General features: G+C 45.1%; 1 protein-coding gene and 2 long non-coding RNA genes across 4 annotated transcripts; 1 reads left to right on the top strand and 2 right to left on the bottom strand.

Annotated features, from left to right (window-relative positions):
• The first annotated feature begins 424 nt into the window (after nucleotides 1-424).
• On the top strand, nucleotides 425-13,548 carry mtmr1a (myotubularin related protein 1a). 2 transcript variants are annotated; one of them, XM_076040579.1, is made up of 18 exons: nucleotides 425-692; nucleotides 2,269-2,374; nucleotides 2,465-2,488; nucleotides 5,263-5,350; nucleotides 6,496-6,590; nucleotides 7,041-7,148; nucleotides 7,879-7,977; nucleotides 8,431-8,514; nucleotides 8,841-8,990; nucleotides 9,638-9,826; nucleotides 10,804-10,989; nucleotides 11,189-11,347; nucleotides 11,443-11,490; nucleotides 11,725-11,817; nucleotides 11,923-12,036; nucleotides 12,458-12,501; nucleotides 12,645-12,777; nucleotides 13,006-13,548. In XM_076040579.1, the coding sequence occupies exons 1-18, from the start codon at nucleotides 562-564 to the stop codon at nucleotides 13,171-13,173; spliced, it is 2,019 nt and encodes a 672-aa protein (XP_075896694.1). In that variant the 5' UTR covers nucleotides 425-561; the 3' UTR covers nucleotides 13,174-13,548. The 2 variants fall into 2 exon arrangements, with proteins under 2 accessions (XP_075896694.1, XP_075896695.1); XM_076040580.1 differs by lacking the exon at nucleotides 2,465-2,488.
• Nucleotides 13,549-15,209: 1,661 nt separating this feature from the next.
• On the bottom strand, nucleotides 15,210-17,283 carry LOC142897894 (uncharacterized). The gene is made up of 2 exons (XR_012928504.1): nucleotides 15,279-17,283; nucleotides 15,210-15,246 (listed from the first exon to the last, which is right to left on the bottom strand). It is a non-coding gene; the product is annotated as an uncharacterized LOC142897894 (long non-coding RNA).
• A 2,949-nt stretch (nucleotides 17,284-20,232) lies between these two features.
• LOC142897862 (uncharacterized) lies at nucleotides 20,233-21,130 on the bottom strand. Its single transcript, XR_012928500.1, has 2 exons — nucleotides 20,873-21,130; nucleotides 20,233-20,825 (listed from the first exon to the last, which is right to left on the bottom strand). It is a non-coding gene; the product is annotated as an uncharacterized LOC142897862 (long non-coding RNA).
• Between the last annotated feature and the right edge of the window lie 456 nt (nucleotides 21,131-21,586).

Genomic DNA, 21,586 nt, shown 5'->3' on the forward strand with positions numbered 1-21,586 from the left:
GTCAATTAAAAATGAACCAAAGCAAAGTTGCAAGAAAATCAATGTCTTTGAAGCCCCACGGGATTTAGCTCTTTATTGAAATGACACTGAAACAGAATGAAATTCGGCTATTTTATGACTTACTGACTTTTAATATCACTTCTTCAAGTTCGGCCGGGCCGGATAAAAGAGCCTAGCGGGCCGCATATGGGCCTCGGGCCGCAGTTTGCCCATGCCTGGTGTAGACGGTCGATCGTGGCTCCACCTCGAGCTTCGCATCCTCATCATCATCTGTGTGGGCGGAGCTACATAGTGAGGAAGAGAAGAGATGCGACGGAAGCGAACAACAACATCTCGCAGCAGACAGACAGCCGAGAAGGCATCACCACGTTATTACAACAAATAGAAATTCCACCCACCATCTTAGGAGGGGGGGGTGGGGGGGACTGACTCACTGAAGACTAGTTAGCAACCAAACAGGAACACATTTGGCAGCATCTTTAGACACACGCACAGGAGGAGGAGGAGGATTCTTCTTCTCGTCTCTCGGCGACACACAGCAGCTGTCCGACCAGCCGCCGGATGGAGAAGCAGCACCCGGCCGCCGTAGGTGGGGACGGACCGGGGCCGAGCAGCAGCAGGAAGCCGTGGGGCTCGCCGAGCTGCGGGCCAAGCGGTGGCGGCGGCGGCGGCGGTAGTGAAACCCTGGATAGGTGAGAAGATTCCATGTTAGATTAGATTAAACCTGTCAAGTGACGACGTCAATCATTCATTTCCGGTTCTCATGCTAGTGTAAACCCAGCAGGTTTTAGGTCCTCTCGGGCGGTGGCTAACAGCGGGTTGTGTGTTTATTGACGCTTTGTTGTCGGCCAGAGGGGCAGCAGCACTAGCAAAGAACTTTGCACTTTATTTTTAATTTTATTTTTTTTAAACTATCCCGTCGCACCCCCGAATCTTTTTTTTTTTTGTCCCCCAAAATAAAATGTCCCCCGAAACACACGGTTCAGGTCGGAACTATTATCTTGTGGGACTGACAAAAAATAAAAATAAATAATACATCTTCATGATATTATAATAATAATACAAATATTAGTTATGATAGAAAAATATCCAAAAATGATTACTCTGCAATTACTCAGATTACACTAATTATTGTTTATAAAACAACAAGAACAACAAAAAACACCGCGATTTCGCCGAAGTTTTCTACAAATTCCATCTTTGCTTGTGTGTAACTTCACCCAAACATCACTGCTGTCACTACTTTTAGTGAATCCAGACGAAGGTCTGTTTCACATTAAATAAAAGTCTGTGATAATGAAATACCTGCGACCAGCTGCTTGGAGGGCGTTTGGTGTACAGTGTGTGGCATTCTGACGTTCGAGTTTCCAGCTGCTCGATTTTTTTTTTTAACACAACAAATTAAATGGCCGTTAAAAGATCGCTGTTTGATAGCGAGATGCTTGTCTCGTTGTTGATCCACAGTATTCTTCGATTATATGCCAGTCGCTCGTGAGTGTTCTCACGGTCATTTCACTGAATTCTAATGACAGATGTGAACAGTAGAGGATTATGTCTTTTAAAAAAAAGAAAAAAAAGAAAAAAACCCAGTCACACCAATACTGTGTTAATGCGCCGAGGAAAATAGTGCCCTGAAACGTTTTCTTTCTTGTCTTGTATTTTGTATTTTCACTTTAAAAATAAATAAATAAATAAAGTAAGTCCGAAACACTTGGCTAGGATGTGCTAGTTTTTCTTTTCTAACAGACACGTGACTATTTTGAGACGTTATTTTTGTTCCTGTCGTAAAATAGTCATGTGTCTGTAATAAAAGAAAAATGCTAATAAACATTGTGCAAAATAAAGAGGAGACGGGGGGGGGCCTGATTCACCGTTGAGACCCTTCTGAAAGTCTCAAAGCAAAATTGAAGGGGCATCTTATTGTCAGTGATGGTCACCAACATGTCTTTAAAATCACCTTGTCCCCCAATATTCAATTTTTTTTAAAAAATATGCTTGCTGCAAATTTTGATTGATATTGAGTAACAAATCAGTAGAATGGCGACCCCCCCCCCCCCCCCCCGAAAATATTGACCGATATTTCGTACTCCGCTAATAACAATAAATATATCTTTTGAAGACACAATTGAGTTACTAGATTGCCTAGCTATCATAAAATCATATTTTGGGGTGGAGAGGTGAAAATGCCAATGACAGTCATATCGTGTTATCTGTTTCTTTTTCTTTTTCAACCTTCCACTTGTCTCTCCGACTCATCCACTCATCCAGTCCCACAGGTTCTCACGTGGAATGGTGCAAGCAGCTGATAGCGGCCACCATCTGCAGTCAGATCTCTGGGCCGGTCCCGTCTGACATGGCCAGCAGGGACAGCAAGGTTGGTACCACTGGCACAGAGAGAGACACACAAACAGCAAACACACCGCACCTCTGTATTTCTCACCACCCTGTATCTCACTGCTGACAGGCTGGGAGACGGCCAGACCTCATGGTGAGTGGCTCTGCACAACGTTAGCGGTGCTGCTACATGTATATGCGCTTTATTAGTGCTGTGGCTTTAGCTTTGTGCTTTCGGCTTCACCCGACTCTGCCGGGTGGTGCAGCTCTACTGGATTAGATGAGCTACTGCGTAGGTGTCAAACTCTGGCCCTCGGGCCAAATCTGGCCCGGTAGTGTAATTACATTTGGCCCACGAGGCAACTACGAAATCACTGCTGGAGCTGCCGGCCGCTGTTATACAGCGTACGTAGCGTGGCGCTAATACTACAAATCCCAAAATGCTCTGCTGGTATTTGAGGTGCGTCGTTCAGGACAGGACGTTCACTGAGGAATATTATTAGCACGTCATTGATTTATTGGTGTGATTTTATTTTTGAAATGCACTATCAGCCTGTGGAAAAAGGTTCCTGTTGAAATTTAAATCAGAAGGCTGAAACTAAAAAAATGAGGCATACGATTTTTATTCGCATTTTATTGATTTCAATGTTTTTGTTGTTTTTTTTTTATTTGAAATTTGATTTTGAGCCATGGGCGTCCAGCCGGCTCTCAACTTCTTTTGTTCTTTTTGCACCTGACAAAAACATTTTGATTTACCGCAAAAAAAAAAAAAAAAAAATACATTTGATTTTGCATGTGTGTAATATTAAGGTATTTGGTGCGATTTGAGGACTTGCTTTCGTCGGTCAGCAAGACTCACAAAATGTACGTTTCTATAATAGCTTGTTGTGTGAAACACAGACGTCAACTTATTAATAAAAAAAAAAAAAAGGCACAAATGATTGTGGATTAGTTGAATTTGTAAGTACAGTCTGTTAGTGGACCTTCACTCTCCTGTAAACTCCAGCGTTCCTCCAGACAGGGCAGCTCTTCTCTCTTCTCCTCTTCCAGCTCAGTGTGCTTCTCTCTGCCTCCGTTTACCACAACTTTATCCCGGCTTTGGGGCCTGTTGTCGCCCTCGACTCCTTTTCACTTTCAGAGAGCACGCACGACTGTCGTTACAACACCCTGAGTTGTGTTTCAATGATCTGGGCTTGTTGGGAAAAGCACTCGCGCAGAGTACAGTGTGTGTGTGTGTGTGTGTGTGTTGTAGACACGGAGGGCCAGGCCGTGTGGGCTCTCCTCCTGTTAGAAAGTCTGGCATTTATTTCTGCGTTTCTTCATTTCTTTATTTTAATGCGTCTCTGTCTTTCTCTCTCTCTCTGCCTGCAACACTTTTCACGCTGGCTCTTCCTCTGCAGCAAGATTCACAGGATGAAGACAATTCTGACAATTCTTCCAGCGCTGTGGCAAGTCTCCCTCTCTCACTCTCTCCCTCTCTCCCTCCCTCTGTCATCATTCCATCCTTCCCTGCACGCCTCTCGTCCTGCTCCTCCACCTTTTTTTTTTTTTTTTTTTTTTTTCTGTCCTAAAACTTTTGTTGTTCCTGCAAGTTGTATTTTTTTTTCCCAGAATGCTGCAGTGTGCCGCCGCAGCGGGGCGTGGCAATAGTCACGCCCCGCTGCGCTGCTAACGGCTAACACCAAAGGTGTCTAATAGCCATTGTGACGATGCTTTTACTAAATTCCTCCCCACCAGTTCCCTTCATGTCATGTGTGTGTGTAAAGTGAGTGCTTTAATCCTCAACGCTGTAACTCTGTGTTTTTGTACGTTTTCACAACGCGTCACTTTGATCCACCCGTCTCAAACATTTCACGCAGACCGAGTCCTAACAAGACTAATGTTGCCTTCATGAAGGCGAGGCTGATATTCCAGATTTGCTCGTGATGTTTGGATGTTAGGTGTTGTTAGAGGAGAGAGACAGAGCATAAAGCAGTAGAACGGCCTTTGGACAGCGGCCGTAGGGACAAGAATCTGCTCGCAGGCGCAGGCGCAGGCGCAGCGCACAGAACTCTGGATGAAACCCAGGTGGAATGATTGGAAAGACCGGCCCAGACCTTTATTGATCCCACGGTGGGGCAGTGTGCATAATTACAGCAGCAAAAGGAAAAAAAGCTGGGGTGCAAAAAATATCAAGAAATATATTAACGAAGGATGAAGACAGAAATAAAAATACTTGCAGGTGTAAACAGAACAATAAAGAGTGGAGGTAGCAGTGAGTCCAGTGGGGCTACTGGGTCCTTCATTAAAACACGTTAGCAGAATGAATCAACCCCTGCTGGCTTTTTTTCTTCTTTTTCTTTTTTTTTTTACCAACCTGGGCAGTTAAAAAAAAAACAAAGTAAAAGTATGAAGTAAAATACTTGAATTCTGCCATGAAATGCATACATTTATATGCTAAATTGGCAGGTGGGTAGAAACACTACTCATCAGGATATTGTTTTGTTTCATAAGACAACATAAGGCCATTAAATAGACAGACAGACAGACAGACAGACAGACAGACGGATGGATACTTTATTGCTCGTGTAGGAACTCGTGTGGTAAAATAAAGAGCCTGCAAAGAGCTGAACTGTAGTATAAAGAGAGATAAAGGTAAGATAAAAATCAAATCTGACACTTCCTGAATATGTCTGTATATATATGATTATACATTGCAGTTGTGTATAATGGCAGTGTGTAATTGTAAGTGGGAGGACATTGTTAGGGTGATGTAGGCCAACGTTTGCTAGAAGCTTCTCTGTTTGCTCAGAGTGGTTTTTTAACTTGGGCCTGGGACAGGAAGCAGTTCTAGAAGTCCCTCCAAACAAAAACCAAAATAAAAGCAAAAAAAAAGTTGTGTTCGGTGTTCTTGTTCTCCAACTGACCCGTCTGTGCCTTGAACTGCAGAACCTTCCGGGCCTGAGATTCGGTTCCAACGCCAAAATGTTCCAGAACAAGGTCCCTCTGTTACCCGGAGAGAACATCCAAACTACAGGTAGTTTGTCCAGCTGCTGTTGTGTCTGTAGTTCCCACATCCTGTTTCCGACCAAACTGCTTCAGAGATTATCAGTCAGGAGTGGTCAATCCAGTAGGTGGCGCTAAGCATGTTGATGTGAGAGATCAGATCCCACTGATGCATCCATGCAAGACAAATAACACAAGGCTGCAATCAATGTCTGCAGAGGATTATTGAACCAATATTTAACGTTTATGTATTTTAAATACATTTAAAATTACCATGTTTTTGGATTGCGTAGTTTTAATGTAAACAAACTAATAAACTTCATGTGATGCATATTTGTCCGTCTAAAATAAATAAAAAATGACTAAGAATGAGATTAATGTCATGGCACTTATAAACCCAACGTGTTCCAAATACATAATTAATAATTGAGTACATTTGTTTGCATAGGCCTGGTGCATATGAAATAGAAAGGAACTGGTGATAAATATACGCTGACGTTAAGTATTTACAACACATCAGGTCCACTACATTAATCTCATCCTTTGTTGTTTCATTCATTTTAGACTGACAAGTACTGCTTAGTTTTACCAGCCTTTAACTGTAAACTGTAACTACTGGATAGTAAATAAGAATAAAAAATGAAGAATAAAAAATATTCTATTTTTTATTCTTCATTTTTCATTTCTCGTATTGCTTTTTGACTGCTGCAACAGTCTAGTTTCCCAATTTGGGATCAATAAAGTTCAATCTGATATAATCTAATCTAATCTATTGCAATCCAAATACATAAATCTTAAATATTAGGCCTAAAAATGTCTTTAATGACTTCATTCAGTTTTGTTGTTTATGTCAATAAAAAAAAAATTAATACAATTTGGTATGGTAGCCCCCCCACCCTCCTAAAAAATTGTTGATGTTTTTACAAAATAATGTCAAATAATTCCAATGTATGTACAATGAATGAGCTCCGTCAAGCTCATATTTGTTGGATGCACTTTTGACTGCAGCCATCACCACACTGAGTCCTCATCATGCAAATCCTTCAACCAGTCCAGTCCAAATGAGACAGAAGACCTCTGCTCTTATCGTGAGCAGGCTGTCAACACTGCTGTTTAGTAATTAACAGTGTGTCTGTCTGTCTGTCTGTCTGTCTGTCTGTCTGTCTGTCCCTCCAGTCAAGGATGTGATGTATATCTGTCCATTCAGCGGCCTGGTCAACGGAGTTCTCACCGTCACAGACTACAAGCTGTACTTCGTGCGTGTGGAGAGGGTACTGCACCACTCGTTCACTGCTTCCTGCTCCAGCACAGTGCTTCTCAACAGGCGGACTCTCAGGAACATCACCGAGTCGCAAAGACACAAATTTATTGCACAACAATAATAAAAAAAAAAAAAAACTTTCTATCACGTCAAGTCAATAAATGATTGAAATTATTATTGAATTTAATTTAATTTAATTTAATTTAATTTAATTTAATTTAATTTAATTTAATTTAATTTGATTTAATTTAATTTAATTGTGTGTCCTGCAATATCGAAGCCGTGACCAAATTGAAACAGCTCGGCGACCCCCTCTTGAGGTCGCAACCCACCAGTTGAGAAACACTGGTCAAACAGCACTTGATGTTCTCTGGATGCCTTTTGCTGCTGTTTCTAATCGTCTGATCTTTTCACACACACACACACACACACACACACACACACACACACACACACACAGGAATCTCCATTCATTCTGGATGTGAACCTGGGAGTCATCAGCCGGCTGGAGAAGATCAGCGTCCCCAACCAGGGGGAGAACACCAGAGGACTGGAGCTGGTCTGCAAGGTAGCACATGGAGCCAAACACCAGTCCAACAAATCCAATCTTCCACTTTAAAAAGCTTTGTATTTTTTTATTTATTTATTTAACAAATTCATCTCAGCATGTCTGTGTGTATCTTCGGTGAACCTTACTGATGAGCTTCAACCACCATTCAGAGAGAATAATGTTTATTGTAGTGTCAGCATTAGCGATTGGATCTCACTGATACATAAATGAATAAAAAAATAACACAAGATTGGAATCAGTGGAGTAGGACAATCTGCAGAGGAAGGATCGACTTAAATGCCGCACTCAGCACTCAAAAAGAGAAAAAAATGAGCCTAATATTGAGGATTTGTGTATTTTAAAAGAAATGGAAAAACAAGATATTTACACCGTGTGGACAGTTGCATTATTTTACCAGTTTACACATATATAAAAATGATATATAGTGTTTTGAGTGTTTTATTGCACCTCCATGAAAGGTAAAGTGTTTGAGAAGATGATTCTTTTCACGGCGTGCAGCTGTACAGCCTGATGGCTGCAGGGAGAAATGAGAAACATTTAATACATATTTACTGGTGTGTATATTTCTTTTCTTTTACCATCTTTTCCTGCACTGTAACCAACTGCCTGCCTCAACTGTGACTCCATGAAATGTGTCCAAAGACAAGAAAAAGAAACAATGAAATTATAATTCCAGTCATACCATTGATAGTTCTTCACTGTGCTGTTTGCCGTGTGTGCCCACCAGGACATGAGGAGCCACAGGTTTGCTTATAAGACGGAGGAGAGCCCCCTGGACTTGGTGCCGCTGCTCACCGGACTGGCCTTCCCTCTGTCTCACAGCACGGTCAGTGACATGAAAGCACCGTCACCTCACAGTTACAAACTCCGTGGCATTATTATTTGTTTCTCATTCTCCTTATTTGTAAATATGAACTAATAACGATCACTGTAGGCCTCAATGAGCGGCTCTGCTGTGGAGATCTATGGAGTTCTTTGAGTCATGCAGTGCTCCTCCAGCATGAAGACAAACAATGTTATTATATGGGACCTTTAAAGAGTTTTACAGAAGCAGCAGTTTCACAGGATACTACTGGGTCGTATAAGACGAGACTTTATTTCGCTCAAAAATGTAAAAAATAAATAAATAAATAAATAAATCTGATGTTTTCTCACCATCAGCAGAAATGTGATGTTTGATTCCCAAGACACTTGAACTTTTTTTTTTTTTTTTTTTTTTTTTTTTTTGTTAAGTCTGTTCACCCGTCGCTATTTGTCTTCCTCTTCTCTCCTCTTCCAGTCGCTGTTTGCCTTCCAGTACAAGGAGGTGTTTCCTGTGGATGGCTGGAAGGTGTACGACCCACTGGCAGAGTACAAGCGCCAGGTACCGACCACGACAGTCTGCCACTCAGAACAAAGAAATCCAGTGGTGGCACAACCGCTGAGTGACTGCTGTGTTTGCAGATGCTGCCACCCACATTTCCGTTCTACCATGCTAGGTGTAATATTCCAATGAGGTTTTATCAAGGTTCTGCAATGCAGGCTGTGAATGCACAATGTAAAAACACACGGGAGCGCAGGTGGTGTTCCGTTCCTGTGTGGCGGTGAACCTGGTGTTGCACACGGTTTCCTTTGGTACCGCTGAGCCGTCAATCAACTTTTTGAACCATTACATTGATTGGCTAACCGCCAGCATGGATGTTTGAACAGGGTCTCCCCAATGAGAGCTGGACTATCAGTAAAGTGAACAGCACCTACGAGCTGTGCGACACCTACCCCTCTGTGCTGGTCATCCCCACCAACATCACGGACGAAGACGTCAAACGAGTGGCGGCGTTCCGAGCCAAGCACCGCATACCGGTGAGTGAACCCTCACGTGGTCGCCACGCCAAGCAGAGCGTCTCCAGTGCCAAGCCCAACTGTATCGCTGTGCTTCTGTCTTCATTTGGATGAAGCAATAGACCCACTTTGAGGTTCTAATATAACTCAGGCAAGTCTCCAGTTTTACCAGCTGATCTTCTCCGTCAGGTTTAGCTGACAGATAGGTCTGGGTATCATCCGCATAGCGATGAACGTTAATGTTGCGCTTTCTAATAATATCACAGAGAGGTAACATGTAAATATGAAAGGGTATTGGTCTGAGAACGCATCCTTGAGGAACTCCAGTTGCTCTTTTACATTCTGGCAAGTACTTGTGAACGTGAACAAACTGAAAGTGTTCATACAAACATGTTCTGGATCCAAGGCTTGATCTTTGAAGCCAAGAACCCTCATCTCATCTCCTCAGAAGAAATGTTGTGGTCAGCTGTATCAAACGTAGCAGCCACTGAGGTCCAAAAGAACCGGAACAGACCAGACTCTGTCTAATGCCATCAGGAGATGATCCTAAGCTTGAGCAGTGCAACCTTTAGTCTTCAGATCTGTCTGTCCTCCTGGTCCTTGAACTGGTCTTGCTCCTCCTCCTCCTCCTTCTTTTCCCCCTCCTTCTGTTCTTCTTCTGCTTGCAGGTTCTGTCCTGGATCCACCCGGAGACGCAGGCCACCATCGTCCGCTGCAGCCAGCCGCTGGTGGGACCTTCAGACCGCCGCTGCAAGGAGGATGAGCGCCTCCTGCAGATCATCATGGATGCCAACGCTCAGTCCCACAAGCTGGCCATCTTTGACGCTCGCCAGTGCAGCGTGGCCATCACCAACAAGGTGCTGCTACATGGAATCATCCTCCCAACACCACCCCTATTATCACCACCACCACCACCATCACCACCACCATCACCATCACCACCACCACCATCACCACCACCACCACCCCTATTACCACCACCATCACCACCACCATCACCACCCCTATTACCACCACCACCACCACCACCACCATCACCACCACCATCACCATCACCACCACCACCATCACCACCACCACCACCCCTATTACCACCACCACCACCATCACCATCACCACCACCACCACCCCTATTACCACCACCACCATCACCACCACCATCACCATCACCACCACCACCACCCCTATTACCACCACCACCATCACCACCACCATCACCACCCCTATTACCACCACCACCACCATCACCATCACCACCACCATCACCACCACCACCACCACCATCACCACCACCACCACCCCTATTACCACCACCACCACCATCACCATCACCATCACCATCACCACCACCACCACCCCTATCACCACCATCACCACCACCCCCACCACCCCACCACCACCACCACCCCTATCACTACCATCACCATCACCATCACCACCATCACCACCATCACCACCATCACCACCACCACCACCACCACCAACACCACCCCTATTACCACCACCCCTATCACCACCATCACCACCATCACCACCACCACCAACACCACCCCTATTACCACCACCCCTATCACCACCATCACCACCATCACCACCACCACCAACACCACCCCTATTACCACCACCCCTATTACCACCACCCCTATCACCACCATCACCACCACCACCATCACCACCATCACCACCACCACCCCTATTACCACCATCACCACCACCACCACCACCCCACCACCCCACCACCCCTTCATTGTAGTTTGACTGGTGTACAGAACACAGTTTGTCTCAATGTGTCTCTCCTCGCACCCCTCACCCCACCCCCCCACCCCACCTACAGGCTAAAGACGGGGGCTTTGAAAGTGAGAGCTTCTACCCCAACGTGGAGATGCACTTCCTGGAGATCCCCAACATCCACGTGATGAGGGAGTCTCTGAGGAAGATGAAGGACGTGCTCTACCCCACCATCGACGAGGCCCACTGGCACTCGGCCATCGACCAGACTCACTGGCTGGAGTACATACTGGTAGGACACCCTTCTGTCTCTCTGATGATGATGAAGGTCCAGGTTTCTATGAAGAAGAAGAAGAAGAAGAAGAATGCCTTTATTTATCCCACACTGGGGAAATTCACATAGTTATCGCAGTGTGTGCAGTGCAAAGAGAAGAATTAAAAGAAATAATGTGTGTGTGTGTGTGTGTGTGTGTGTGTGTGTGTGTGTGCAGCTGATCCTGGCGGGAGCAGCCAGGATGGCTGATAAGCTGGAGTCGGGCAAGACGTCGGTGGTGGTCCACTGCAGCGACGGCTGGGACCGCACGGCTCAGCTCACCTCGCTGGCCATGCTGATGCTGGACAGCCACTACCGCACGCTCAGGGGCTTCCAGGTCAGAGGTCAACACATGACTGCGTCACGTGCCGACCAACCAGAGATCTCGGTCCTGACAGCAAATGAATGAATGAAGTGTTTTTTCGTCGGCAGGTCCTGGTGGAGAAGGAGTGGATCAGCTTTGGCCACAAGTTTGCTGCAGTAAGTAGAAACATCACGTTGGTGTACACAGTCAGTGTGGATGTGAGATGTTCACTTTTTCTTCATCTATTTCTTCTTATTTTCTCTTCTTCTTTTTTTCTTTTTAATTCATTTATTGCTGCAATTATAAAAATATCCCCAAATATCTCATTTTGATTCTAATTCTGATTCCGATTCTAATTCTCATTCTCATTCTAATTCTAATTCTGATTCTGATTCTGGCTCTAATTGCAGCGTGTGGGTCACGGAGACGAGAACCACGCCAACTCGGAACGCTCGCCGCTCTTCGTCCAGTTCATCGACTGCGTGTGGCAGATGACCAGACAGGTATCCCCCCCCGCCCCCCCACTCTGACCAGCTAAAAGAAGATAAACTAAGAGGAAGTGATGAAGTGATGAAGTTAAGCTGAGTTTAAATCCCCTCCTCCCTCAGTTTCCAGCAGCGTTTGAGTTCAACGAGCTCTTCCTGATCACCGTGCTGGACCACCTGTACAGCTGCCTGTTCGGAACCTTCCTCTATAACAGCGAGCAGGAGAGGACGGCCAAGGTCTGTAGTGGTGCTGTAGTGCTGTATGTACTCCCAACCAGGGTGTTTAGCTCTTAGAACCATCCAGAACCACCTAGAACCACCCAGAACCACCCAGAACCACCCAGAACCACCAGGGTGTTCAGCTCTTTATTGAAACGACTCTGCAAACACTGCAAACATGGAGGAAATGCAGCTGTTTTATGACTCACTGACTGACTCACTGACTGACTCACTGACACTCTGACTCACTGACTGACTCACTGACTCACTGACTGACTCACTGACTGACTGACTGACTCACTGACTCACTGACTGACTGACTCACTGACTGATTGACTGAGTCACTGACTCACTGACTGACTCACTGACTGACTGACTGACTGACTCACTGACTGACTCACTGACTCACTGACTCACTGGTCTTTTCTGTCTTCTGCAGGAGGTTCCCGCTGAGACCTTGTCCCTCTGGTCCTACATCAACAGGTGGTGCGACTCTCCAGCCTGGAAACACTCTGTTTTTGACCTGTGTGAGTTGCCGTAGTGGTCTGACAGTTTGGTGTGTGTGTGTGTGTGTGTGTGTGTGTGTGTGTGTGTGTGTGTGTGTGTGTCTGCCCCTCCCCCACCAGCCAACCGGAGGACTTCACCAACCCCTTCTACGTGGACTATGAGCACCACGTGCTGTACCCACTGGTGTCCCCCAGGCACCTGGAGCTGTGGAGCAGCTACTACGCCCGCTGGAACCCCCGCATGAGGCCACAGGTACCCTGCTGCGCCCCCTCTGCTCGTTTTTTAGAATGCAGCATCATTTTATTTTTGCACTAATTCATCGATTTGAAAAACTCATTTTGTTCTTATTGCATTTAAATATAAAGGATCCTGATTCTGGTTTGGATTCTGTTTCTGTGATTCCGATTTTAAATGTAATCCTGGTTCTGGTTCTGATCGTGACCCTGACCCTGGTCCTGGTTCTGATCCCGGACTCTGCAGGTGCCGGTGCACCAGAACCTGAAGGAGATTCTGGTCCTGAGGGCGGAGCTGCAGCGGAGGGTGGAGGAGCTGCAGCGTGAGGCCTCCTCCTCTCACTCCCTCTCCTCCTCTCACTCCTCCCCCTCCCCCACCCACGCAGCTGGGACACCCCTGCACACAGTCGTCTGACTCACTCTCACTCTCTCTCTCTCTCTCTCTCTCTCTCTTTCTCTCTCTCTCTTTCTCGCTCACTCTCTCTCTCTCACTCTCTCTCGAACCACGCAGGTGTTTTTCCAGGTTTACAAAGATGTTCCTACTTTTTACATTCATCATTTTTGGGGGATTTTTTTAAGGAAAAGAAAAAAAAAACACACCTCCTCAAATGTGGCTGTAGATATGAAGCGGTTGTCTCCTTTTTTTTTTCCTTTTCTAGCTCTAAATATTTTGTTTTATTTCTTTATTTTTTTACATTAATATAATTTTCCTTCCTTTGCACTATGTTGTTGCTATAATGACACAAATGTCCCCAAGAGTGGGATTAATAAAGGTCTCTGTTCTATTCTATTCTATTCTTTTCTATTCTATTCTATTCTATTGAGACTGCAGCATCGTCGTGCATCATTCACATTTCATTTCACACAGACGCACACGCGTGTGCAACTGTGATTCTCAGGGCTGTTTGTCAGCGCGGCTGAAGGAGCCGATCAGTGGGGGGCGGGGGGGGGGGGGGGGGTGAAGACCACTGCATCGCACTGCATGTCTCTGTTCATTTATCCCCGATATGCAAATTTGGCAGAAACTGCAAACAATTCCCTCCCTTCACCTAAAATAACAGGAAACAGAAAAATCAAAGGAAGCAAAATGATTAAAACACAGGAAAGAAAACGAGTGACCTGCTGGAGGAGGAGTGAGAGGAAGTCTCACTCTTGTCACTCTGACTCTGTGCATTGGCCAACACGGTCCAGGCGCAACCAGGTCCCTTCTGTTCTTCGCACCTCAGACTTTTCCTTCCTCGTCCTCTTTGCCCGTTTGTGAGTCAGTGAGTCAGTGAGTCAGTGAGTCAGTGAGTCCTGCAGTTCAGCGCTAACTTACAATATTATGAAAATGACACTTTTTAAGCCCAACATTGACAACGTGGTCTCTTCATTTATTGAGGAAGCCTGTTTGGATGCAGACAGAGCTGATATCCAGGGAGGAAAACAGGCTCGCGGGCCTATTTGGCCCTGAAGAATTTGACTTGATGAAGAAAATTACAAGCATTTCTTTTTCTGTCCGAGATGAAAAATAAGCTGGGTTTTTTTTTGGGGTTTGGAAGGTGACCAAAAATCAAAAGTGTCTCGTCTTGGTTGGAATGTTGTGCAAGAATATGTCGACGTTTGTGTGTTTTGTTTTATTTTTTTACACGTGTGTGTGTGTGTATTTATATTTATATTGAATTTCTTTCTTCATTTGTTTTGTTTTTTATGATGCCGGCCTTTTGGACGGCGTCAATTTGAGCCACGCGTTCCGTGTTCCGTTGGCCTGTGATATCCACTGGGAGTTCCGGAACTCAAAGTCATAGACCTTTGATTATTCCTGCCTCTAGCCTGACCTTTTGACCTTTGTGTGGCTGCGTTGCGCTCCCTTTGTGGAAGTCAATTTCACAGAAATCCAACAGGAGAGACAGAACTCTTGTGTGCTCGTGACTCGGCTTTGAGAGCCAAAAATGTGATTTGTTGTTTTTTTGTTGTTTTTTTTTATGATTTTTTTTTTTCATTTCATAAAATAACCCAAACAACCGTTCAGCCTGCGAACTGACTGACTGTAAGATTTCACTCCCCACACTCGTCAACAATGTGAAAATGCAATCATGGTCTCAATTCTCCTCACTGCTTCTCCACTTTGCCAAAAATTAAAGTGTGCGAAATACAAAATGTGGGCCTGGGATGAAACCACGAGACCTCAAAGTTACACTTTTAAAGGGGTCTCATATTTTATTTTTTTTTAATGAAAAGCTAAATATATATATATACACACATATATATTATTGCCTTGAACGGTCACTGAGATCACATTGTCTGATATTTGTATATTCGGGAGCCCTGAATATTGACGGGTATTTCACACACTGGCCAAAACAACTCCATTGTAAAATGATATTTATTTCTCACTGACGGTGTCTTTGTATTTCACAGCCAGGTTGTGTTGTGTTGTGTTGTGTTGTGTTCTGCTGTGCCATGTTCTCATTTGTGTGTTTTTGGCTCTTTTTCTTTTTTTTTTGTTCTTCTTTTTTTTTTTTTTTTTTTATATATAACAAGGTTATTATCCCCCAAATACAACACGGCTCCTGTACACTTCCAACGTTCCACTGAATGAATTAAAGACCAAACTCAAAGTCGATTATTTATTTATTTTTTTCACAATGTTTTAATTCATTTGTTTCATATTAGTAACAAACAGTGTCGTATATTGCGAGTTGTCGCCAGTGGAAAAAAGTGGGAGAAAAAGTTCACCGTCAACACTGGGAAGGAATGAAAAGTGTCCAACATTCAGTTGTCAGAAAGACACAGAGTCGTCAGTAGTTTGACGTCCTAAACTACGGTTACACCGTCGAGAAAAAGCATGCAGGTGTGTACTAAGTAGAGAACAGTTTTTATTATGCTAGCCACGTGTTGCGTGGGAACCAGTAGCCTTACAACAACAACAACAACAACAATAGGAAGAAAAAAAAGAAAAAGAAATGGAGATTGGTTGTGTTTTAATGCTGTCAAAAACTGAGGAACGAGAGTTTTCACTGTTGGGTTGGGTTGGAACTGAGGAACCGGGACGTAAGACGGGAGGACGAGAGCCTTCACACCGTCTGCCTCGACCAGGGGTGGACAAACTACGGCCCGGGGGCCATACGCAGCCCGTTAAAGTTGCCCAAAATAGCTGTTTTTCATCATTTCCACTGTCTTCAGAGTCATTCCAATAAAGAGCTGACCACCAGGGGGCTCCAAAGACACTGATTTGGTTGCAATTTGCTTCGGCTCATTTTCAGTTGACATTAAAGCAACATGTTTTTCTACACGTCCCGTGATCGATTGTTGGCTCACCAAAACACTCCATCCATCACTGTAGAACCCACTGTGTGCCCCACCGGTCAAAGAGTTGGCCAACCCCTGGTCCGGACAGCAGGAAGGGTCGGGTTCGCGCTCCGTCCGGTCTTGTTGAAACCACGCAGAGAGATTCTAACTGGTCTCCTACTGGGTTTTTCAGTCTGTCAGAGTGTGAACACAAAGTGGTTTCACTCGCTGACACTGCGTCGAGGCCGCTTGTCCTTCGTTCATTGTTTCCAGGATGTTTCCCGTCTGAAATCATCACCGCAAGTTAAACTGAGAGAGGAAACTGTTGCAAAGCCCGAAGAGGCTCCCATACAAAAAAAGCACCTGTGTTTTGTTTTGTTTTTTAGGCTCTTTAGGTCACGAGGGTTCTGCCGTTTTTTTCCACCCAGAATGCACTTCTTCTGACAAAGGGTCAGCATAGCAGATGGTCGCAGCTAGCAAAGCACCGCTAAAAGTGTTAGCAGAAGCAGATAGCAGAATTGGACAAAAAGAACAGGTGCACCGGAGAGGGCGGCAGCTTGTATTTCGGTACATACATCCAAGTGACAACTGCCCCGCCAAAATAAGGGCACTAACCCATGGACTAACAAGCGAAACGAAAGCCCAGGAGGAGAGCAGAAGGGAACATAGTGACTGGTGCTAGTTGTGACTGTCCATCACTCACACAGTGTGCACATCAAAGTGTTTTTTTTGTTTTTTTTTTTAAAAAGGTGACTGGTTCCACAGTACTTGTGGGTGAACAGAGGGCACCAAAAGCCTCTCATACATTCCACTCTTTGAATACAATCTCTCAAGTTTCCTGCCAAGTCAAATAAGTTTGGGGGTGAGGAGACCAACACGTATTCATTCAGATGCATTGCACCATCCAGTCAGTATTCTGTCTCCTCATTGGTTGATTCCAAACGTCTGAGCAGGTCCTCAGTCATCGGGGTCATCTTGACGTCAGAAGAAGGTTCTGTTGGGGGCGACTGGACTTGGTTCTTGCCATCTTTGAGGACGCTTCACCTTCTCATCCCAAAGTGTCCTTCTTTAGCTTTAAGGAAAAAAGTTTGAAGAGGCCCACGTTTGACCACCAGGGTGTGTGGGCGGGGCTAAAGTCTGATGGCACCTTCTGTGAGCAATGCTGTTGATTTTTTCGACAGAAGGTGTTGATTGTCAACGAGGCGTCGATGATGTTAATGACTCAGTGCTGCGGAAGCCTTGTGGATGAGAAGGTGAGACGTCTTCGAGACGGCAAGAACCAAGTCCAGTCGCCCCAACAGAACCTTCCTCTACAACGTTGATTCCAAAACAAAACTCCCCCCCCCCCCGAAAAGGTGAAGCCAAAGTCTCAGTCTGGACGTCTAAATCGGTTCGGTTGGGTTTTTTTTAATTTTTGCTACATACTCAGGGTTTCAGTCTTGATATGCACGACACATTCAGAACCAGTGCAGTTTGATGTCCACTCTGTGGACATCAAACTCTCTTTTATTTGACTCTCTCGTCAAAAGAGACCCCTCTTTTGACGGATGCAACCCGCAAATTTGAGGAGTTGAAGGCTGCCGTGTGTGTCGTTTTTTAACCCACAGGGGGGGGGGGGCAGCAGCTACAAGGTGGCGCATGGATGGTGTGACACACACACACACACACACACACACGCGCACACACACGTGCTTTGGGAGAGAGCAGCTAATAAGGCAAAGGAAGAAGAAGCACTATAGTGAGGTTGCAGCTGATAGGGCACAAACACGACTCACACACACTGAGCCAATCAGCGGCGGTCAGCAGTTCCACACTCCACCACTAGGAGTCCGTCAACACGGCAACTCGCTGGTTCTTAAGCAGAAAGTGGGGATGGAGATTTTATTCTTTGTGAAGTAAATTTGGGGCGATACTCAATGATGAGGTCGGACACGCCCCCCCCCCCCCCCATTAACCAATGAATGAGGAGCTGCTGAGACTCCACCAGTTGAGAAGTCGCCGCTCCAATAAAGCCACGGCCTCGGGCCTGACGTCCTCGTGCACCTCTGTTACTGCACACCTGTCTGTCTCTGTGCAACCAGCCTCTGATTGATCACAGTGTCGTAGCACTCAGCCAGTAGCAGGGCTGCTCTGACGTGGAGCAACGCAAAATGCAGAGCAGCTGGGTGAAAAAAAGCAGCTGCTCCTTCAAGGCAACTCACGAGGAAAACAAAGTGTCGAAACGCGTGAGGGGAGGAGTCTCGGCAAAAAGCAGGAAGGTCATCCACCTGCGACGGCGAGCTACAGTTGCAGTTCCACCGCCGGCACACTGACGCCCCCTGCAGTGCAGCTGGATCACTGAGCTTTTCAACTTCTTTGAATTCTGCCAAATCTAAACGTGAGCAGAGTGCGAGATACAGGGGGCGCAAGGGGGCCGGAACCCCCCCCCCGCCCCCAGATTAACCCTCGATACCCTGAAAGCCTCAGAGCAAAATTTCAAGGGGGTCTCATCATTTTCAATGTGATCAAAGGTGATGTCCAGCGGGTTATTCTAGGCCTCTGGCGTGGTGAGGATATTTGATTGATATTGGTAAACAATCAGAGTCTCCCCCCCTCCCAATATTGCCGGGTATTTCGCACACTGTGTCCAACTACCGTTGCCTCTTCGCTGCACACATTTTCTGAGAGAAATCCGGCCGTTCAAGGAAACATTGGGATTCTCTCTTCAAAGCAACTTTCATGTAACGCAGGCCGTTAATTTACCATAACGCCGACTTCCTGTTGGGACTCCGATCTGTTCACCAGGCTCATTTTGTGAGACTGGTGAAATAGCAAAGGAAAAAAAAAAAAATATTCAGAGACGTACAAAAGTTCTTAAAAGGAGCGAGCCAACTACCAACTACCAACTACCGTTTAAATTGTGTGGCTCGAGATTTTCACGTCATCTGTTTGCCAACGACGACACGACTGCACAGTCACAGGGGTCGAGGGTGTCGCAACTGTGAAGAACATAAAAGCCCTTTGTGGCAAATGGTCATTGCAAACTTGGATCAGCCCAAATGTGGAATTCCACACAAATACAATTTGGTCGATTAAGGCTTTTTATTTCTTTCTTTTTCTTTTAATGCACTTGTTCTTGGACAGGAACTTATTTTTGAGGGAGGATGAAAACTCAAGGCTGTAACTACTTTTAGTCAAAAGGTGCAAAGCAAATGGAACAGATTCCTGCTTCTGGGCTTCGGTCTGTATTAAAAAAAACAACAACAACAACAAACGCTCCCGTGAAAATACAGAGGCAGCCGAAAAAGCAGCGGCTCGCGTCTGCAACGCGCTTTCACACAAAACCATCGGCTCTGAATTCACAACAGCAAGTAATCACTCACTCGGTCACTCAATCAATCCTGTTCTGAAGCGTAATAAAGACTGCTACCTTCCAACACACCATTTCCTGTTGCCCTAAGCCTTTTTTCTTTTATATACATATACAAATATTCACTTTTAGCTACAAAAGTGCCAGCAGATTGAGTGTCTAACAAGCGAGTGAGTGCCCGTAAGTTTCAAACGCATTCACTCGGCACCATCCAAGGCTTTAGGAGCTGGTACAAGACAGCTAGCTAGTGAGCGAGCACATAGCAAAGCACTAACAAGCTACAAAAGCTACGTTTTTTTTTTCAGAAGTTCAGGTACAAAGTGTAATAAAAAAAAAAAAGAGCGGGAGAATAGTGTAAACACACTCACAGAGGAAAGTCTTTATATGAAATGGTAACGACGCTCTAATAGGAGAAACACTCACGCTAACATGGACGGCCAGAGTAGCTTCCCAACTAGCAAGCAGTCCAAGGTAAAACTTCATCTAAGCAGCTAAGACAGACACATTTGAAATGATTAAAATTCCATATTTGTGAACTTTTCCACAGCTTCAACATGTACACTCCCCTAATTCAAGCTACACACGTCAGTTATCGGCGTCTATCTAAAAAAAAAAAAAAGAAAAATGTATTTTCAACATAGCATTAAGTCACAATTTCTCACTGGCCACAAACCTCCACGAAAGCCAAACTTCAAGTCAAAAAAAGGTGCTGAGACGACCTTGGACATTAAAAAACAACACAAGCCCACCCCGCCCCGAGGCCAAGCAGTGGCCCGGGGGCCTCATGAAGGTCCCACAGCCAAATGCTGCAAGGTGGAACTTCCTCCAGAACAGAAAACACTTGCTGAATCTGGGCAAGGATGTTACCCTGGTAAAAGGATGTCAGGAACAATTCCTACCAGCAGAGGGGGCTGTAAACACACAATGAAACGCAAAATGACGTTTTATGCTACAATATGATTCAAATCAGTGCATTCTAGCGGTTACCTTTGCAAGATTTTCATCAAGCACAATTCTAGTAAACTAAGCTTCACCGTCCTTTCTTCAGCATTGTTATTGAGCACAAGCTTGTTTTTTTTTTTTAAAAAAAACCCACAATAATAAATATTAGGCTATTTACATTATAAAAATTCACACCTTGTTAGTTCTCACCTGTGCCTTCATCTTACCCACTGCGTAAAGATTGCCGTGTTAAATCATAAAGCAACTTTGTGCATCGTGACAAACGACACCAGCACGGTCGCTAACGCTGTAGCGTGTAGCAGCTGCGACACCATGTGACACCATGTGACACCATGTGACCTGGAGTCCCCTGCTCCAACTCATTGACCTGGTTCACAGTTTAGGCCCCAGTGGCCACTGCGTGTCCTCGTCCAGTGAAAATGTACTGAAACAACCACTAGGGACGCACCGATACTGATACCGGTATCGGGTATCAGTACCGATACCTGGGTCGAGTTCTCTACTCATCCTTGTAAAATATATGTACTGATACCGGTTGTATATCGATTGACATGACAATTTTGATAAATTTGTGTTGAATGTTGTTCAAATAACACAACATCTGTGGTGGGTGGTGGTGGGGGGGTTGGGGGGGGGAGCTGTGTAACGGCCTTATTGCGTACTTGGCATCAGTGAGTACTGAAAAGCAAATACTCGTACTCTACTTTTCCTGTGTAAATGCAGTATCGGTGCATCCCTAAGAACCACCAACCAAGTACGAGAAACACAACTAGAAAAGTGTGATTGAGTGAATCAAGTACACCACAGTGGCTGCGTGTGTAGTAACTACACATGATACTTGCTGATAACACAACGTTAGTTCTCTGCGGCAATGCTTTGCTCACGACGTCAAAACCGCGGGGGATGAATTTGACGATGGCGTCATCAGAGCACCTGCTGTGCATTGGCCAACATTTTACAAGTTACGATGTGATCAGTGGAGAAATAACAAATGCAAAAAATTAAAAAAATTAAAAAAAATCAACAACAGACCTCCAAGCAAAGAAGTCTGGGAGGTTTGTGTGGATATGTGACGTCACTGTGTCGGTTCTGATGTCAGTTCTTACAGACTAAACATGCACCATGGGGAGACACACAGTCTGTCTTCCCTCGACAAACAAACAAAAACTCCCTTCCAAGTGTCGTTATGCATAGAGTGACAAGCATTCCGTGTACGTCGGATGATTCAGATGCGATACTCAAACTC

The sequence above is a fragment of the Nelusetta ayraudi genome, unplaced genomic scaffold (assembly GCF_046127955.1).
Source record: "Nelusetta ayraudi isolate G7.1 ecotype Tasmania unplaced genomic scaffold, CSIRO-AGI_Nayr_v1 ptg000061l, whole genome shotgun sequence".
NCBI classification, from domain to species: Eukaryota; Metazoa; Chordata; class Actinopteri; order Tetraodontiformes; family Monacanthidae; genus Nelusetta; species Nelusetta ayraudi.

Coding starts and splice junctions, on each gene's coding strand:
- mtmr1a (XM_076040579.1), top strand. CDS start 562: ATGGAGAAGCAGCACCCGGCCGCCGTAGGTGGGGACGGACCGGGGCCG. Junction 2,489..5,262: donor GGAGACGGCCAGACCTCATG/GTGAGTGGCTCT, acceptor CTTGAACTGCAG/AACCTTCCGGGCCTGAGATT. Junction 7,978..8,430: donor TCCCTCTGTCTCACAGCACG/GTCAGTGACATG, acceptor CTCCTCTTCCAG/TCGCTGTTTGCCTTCCAGTA.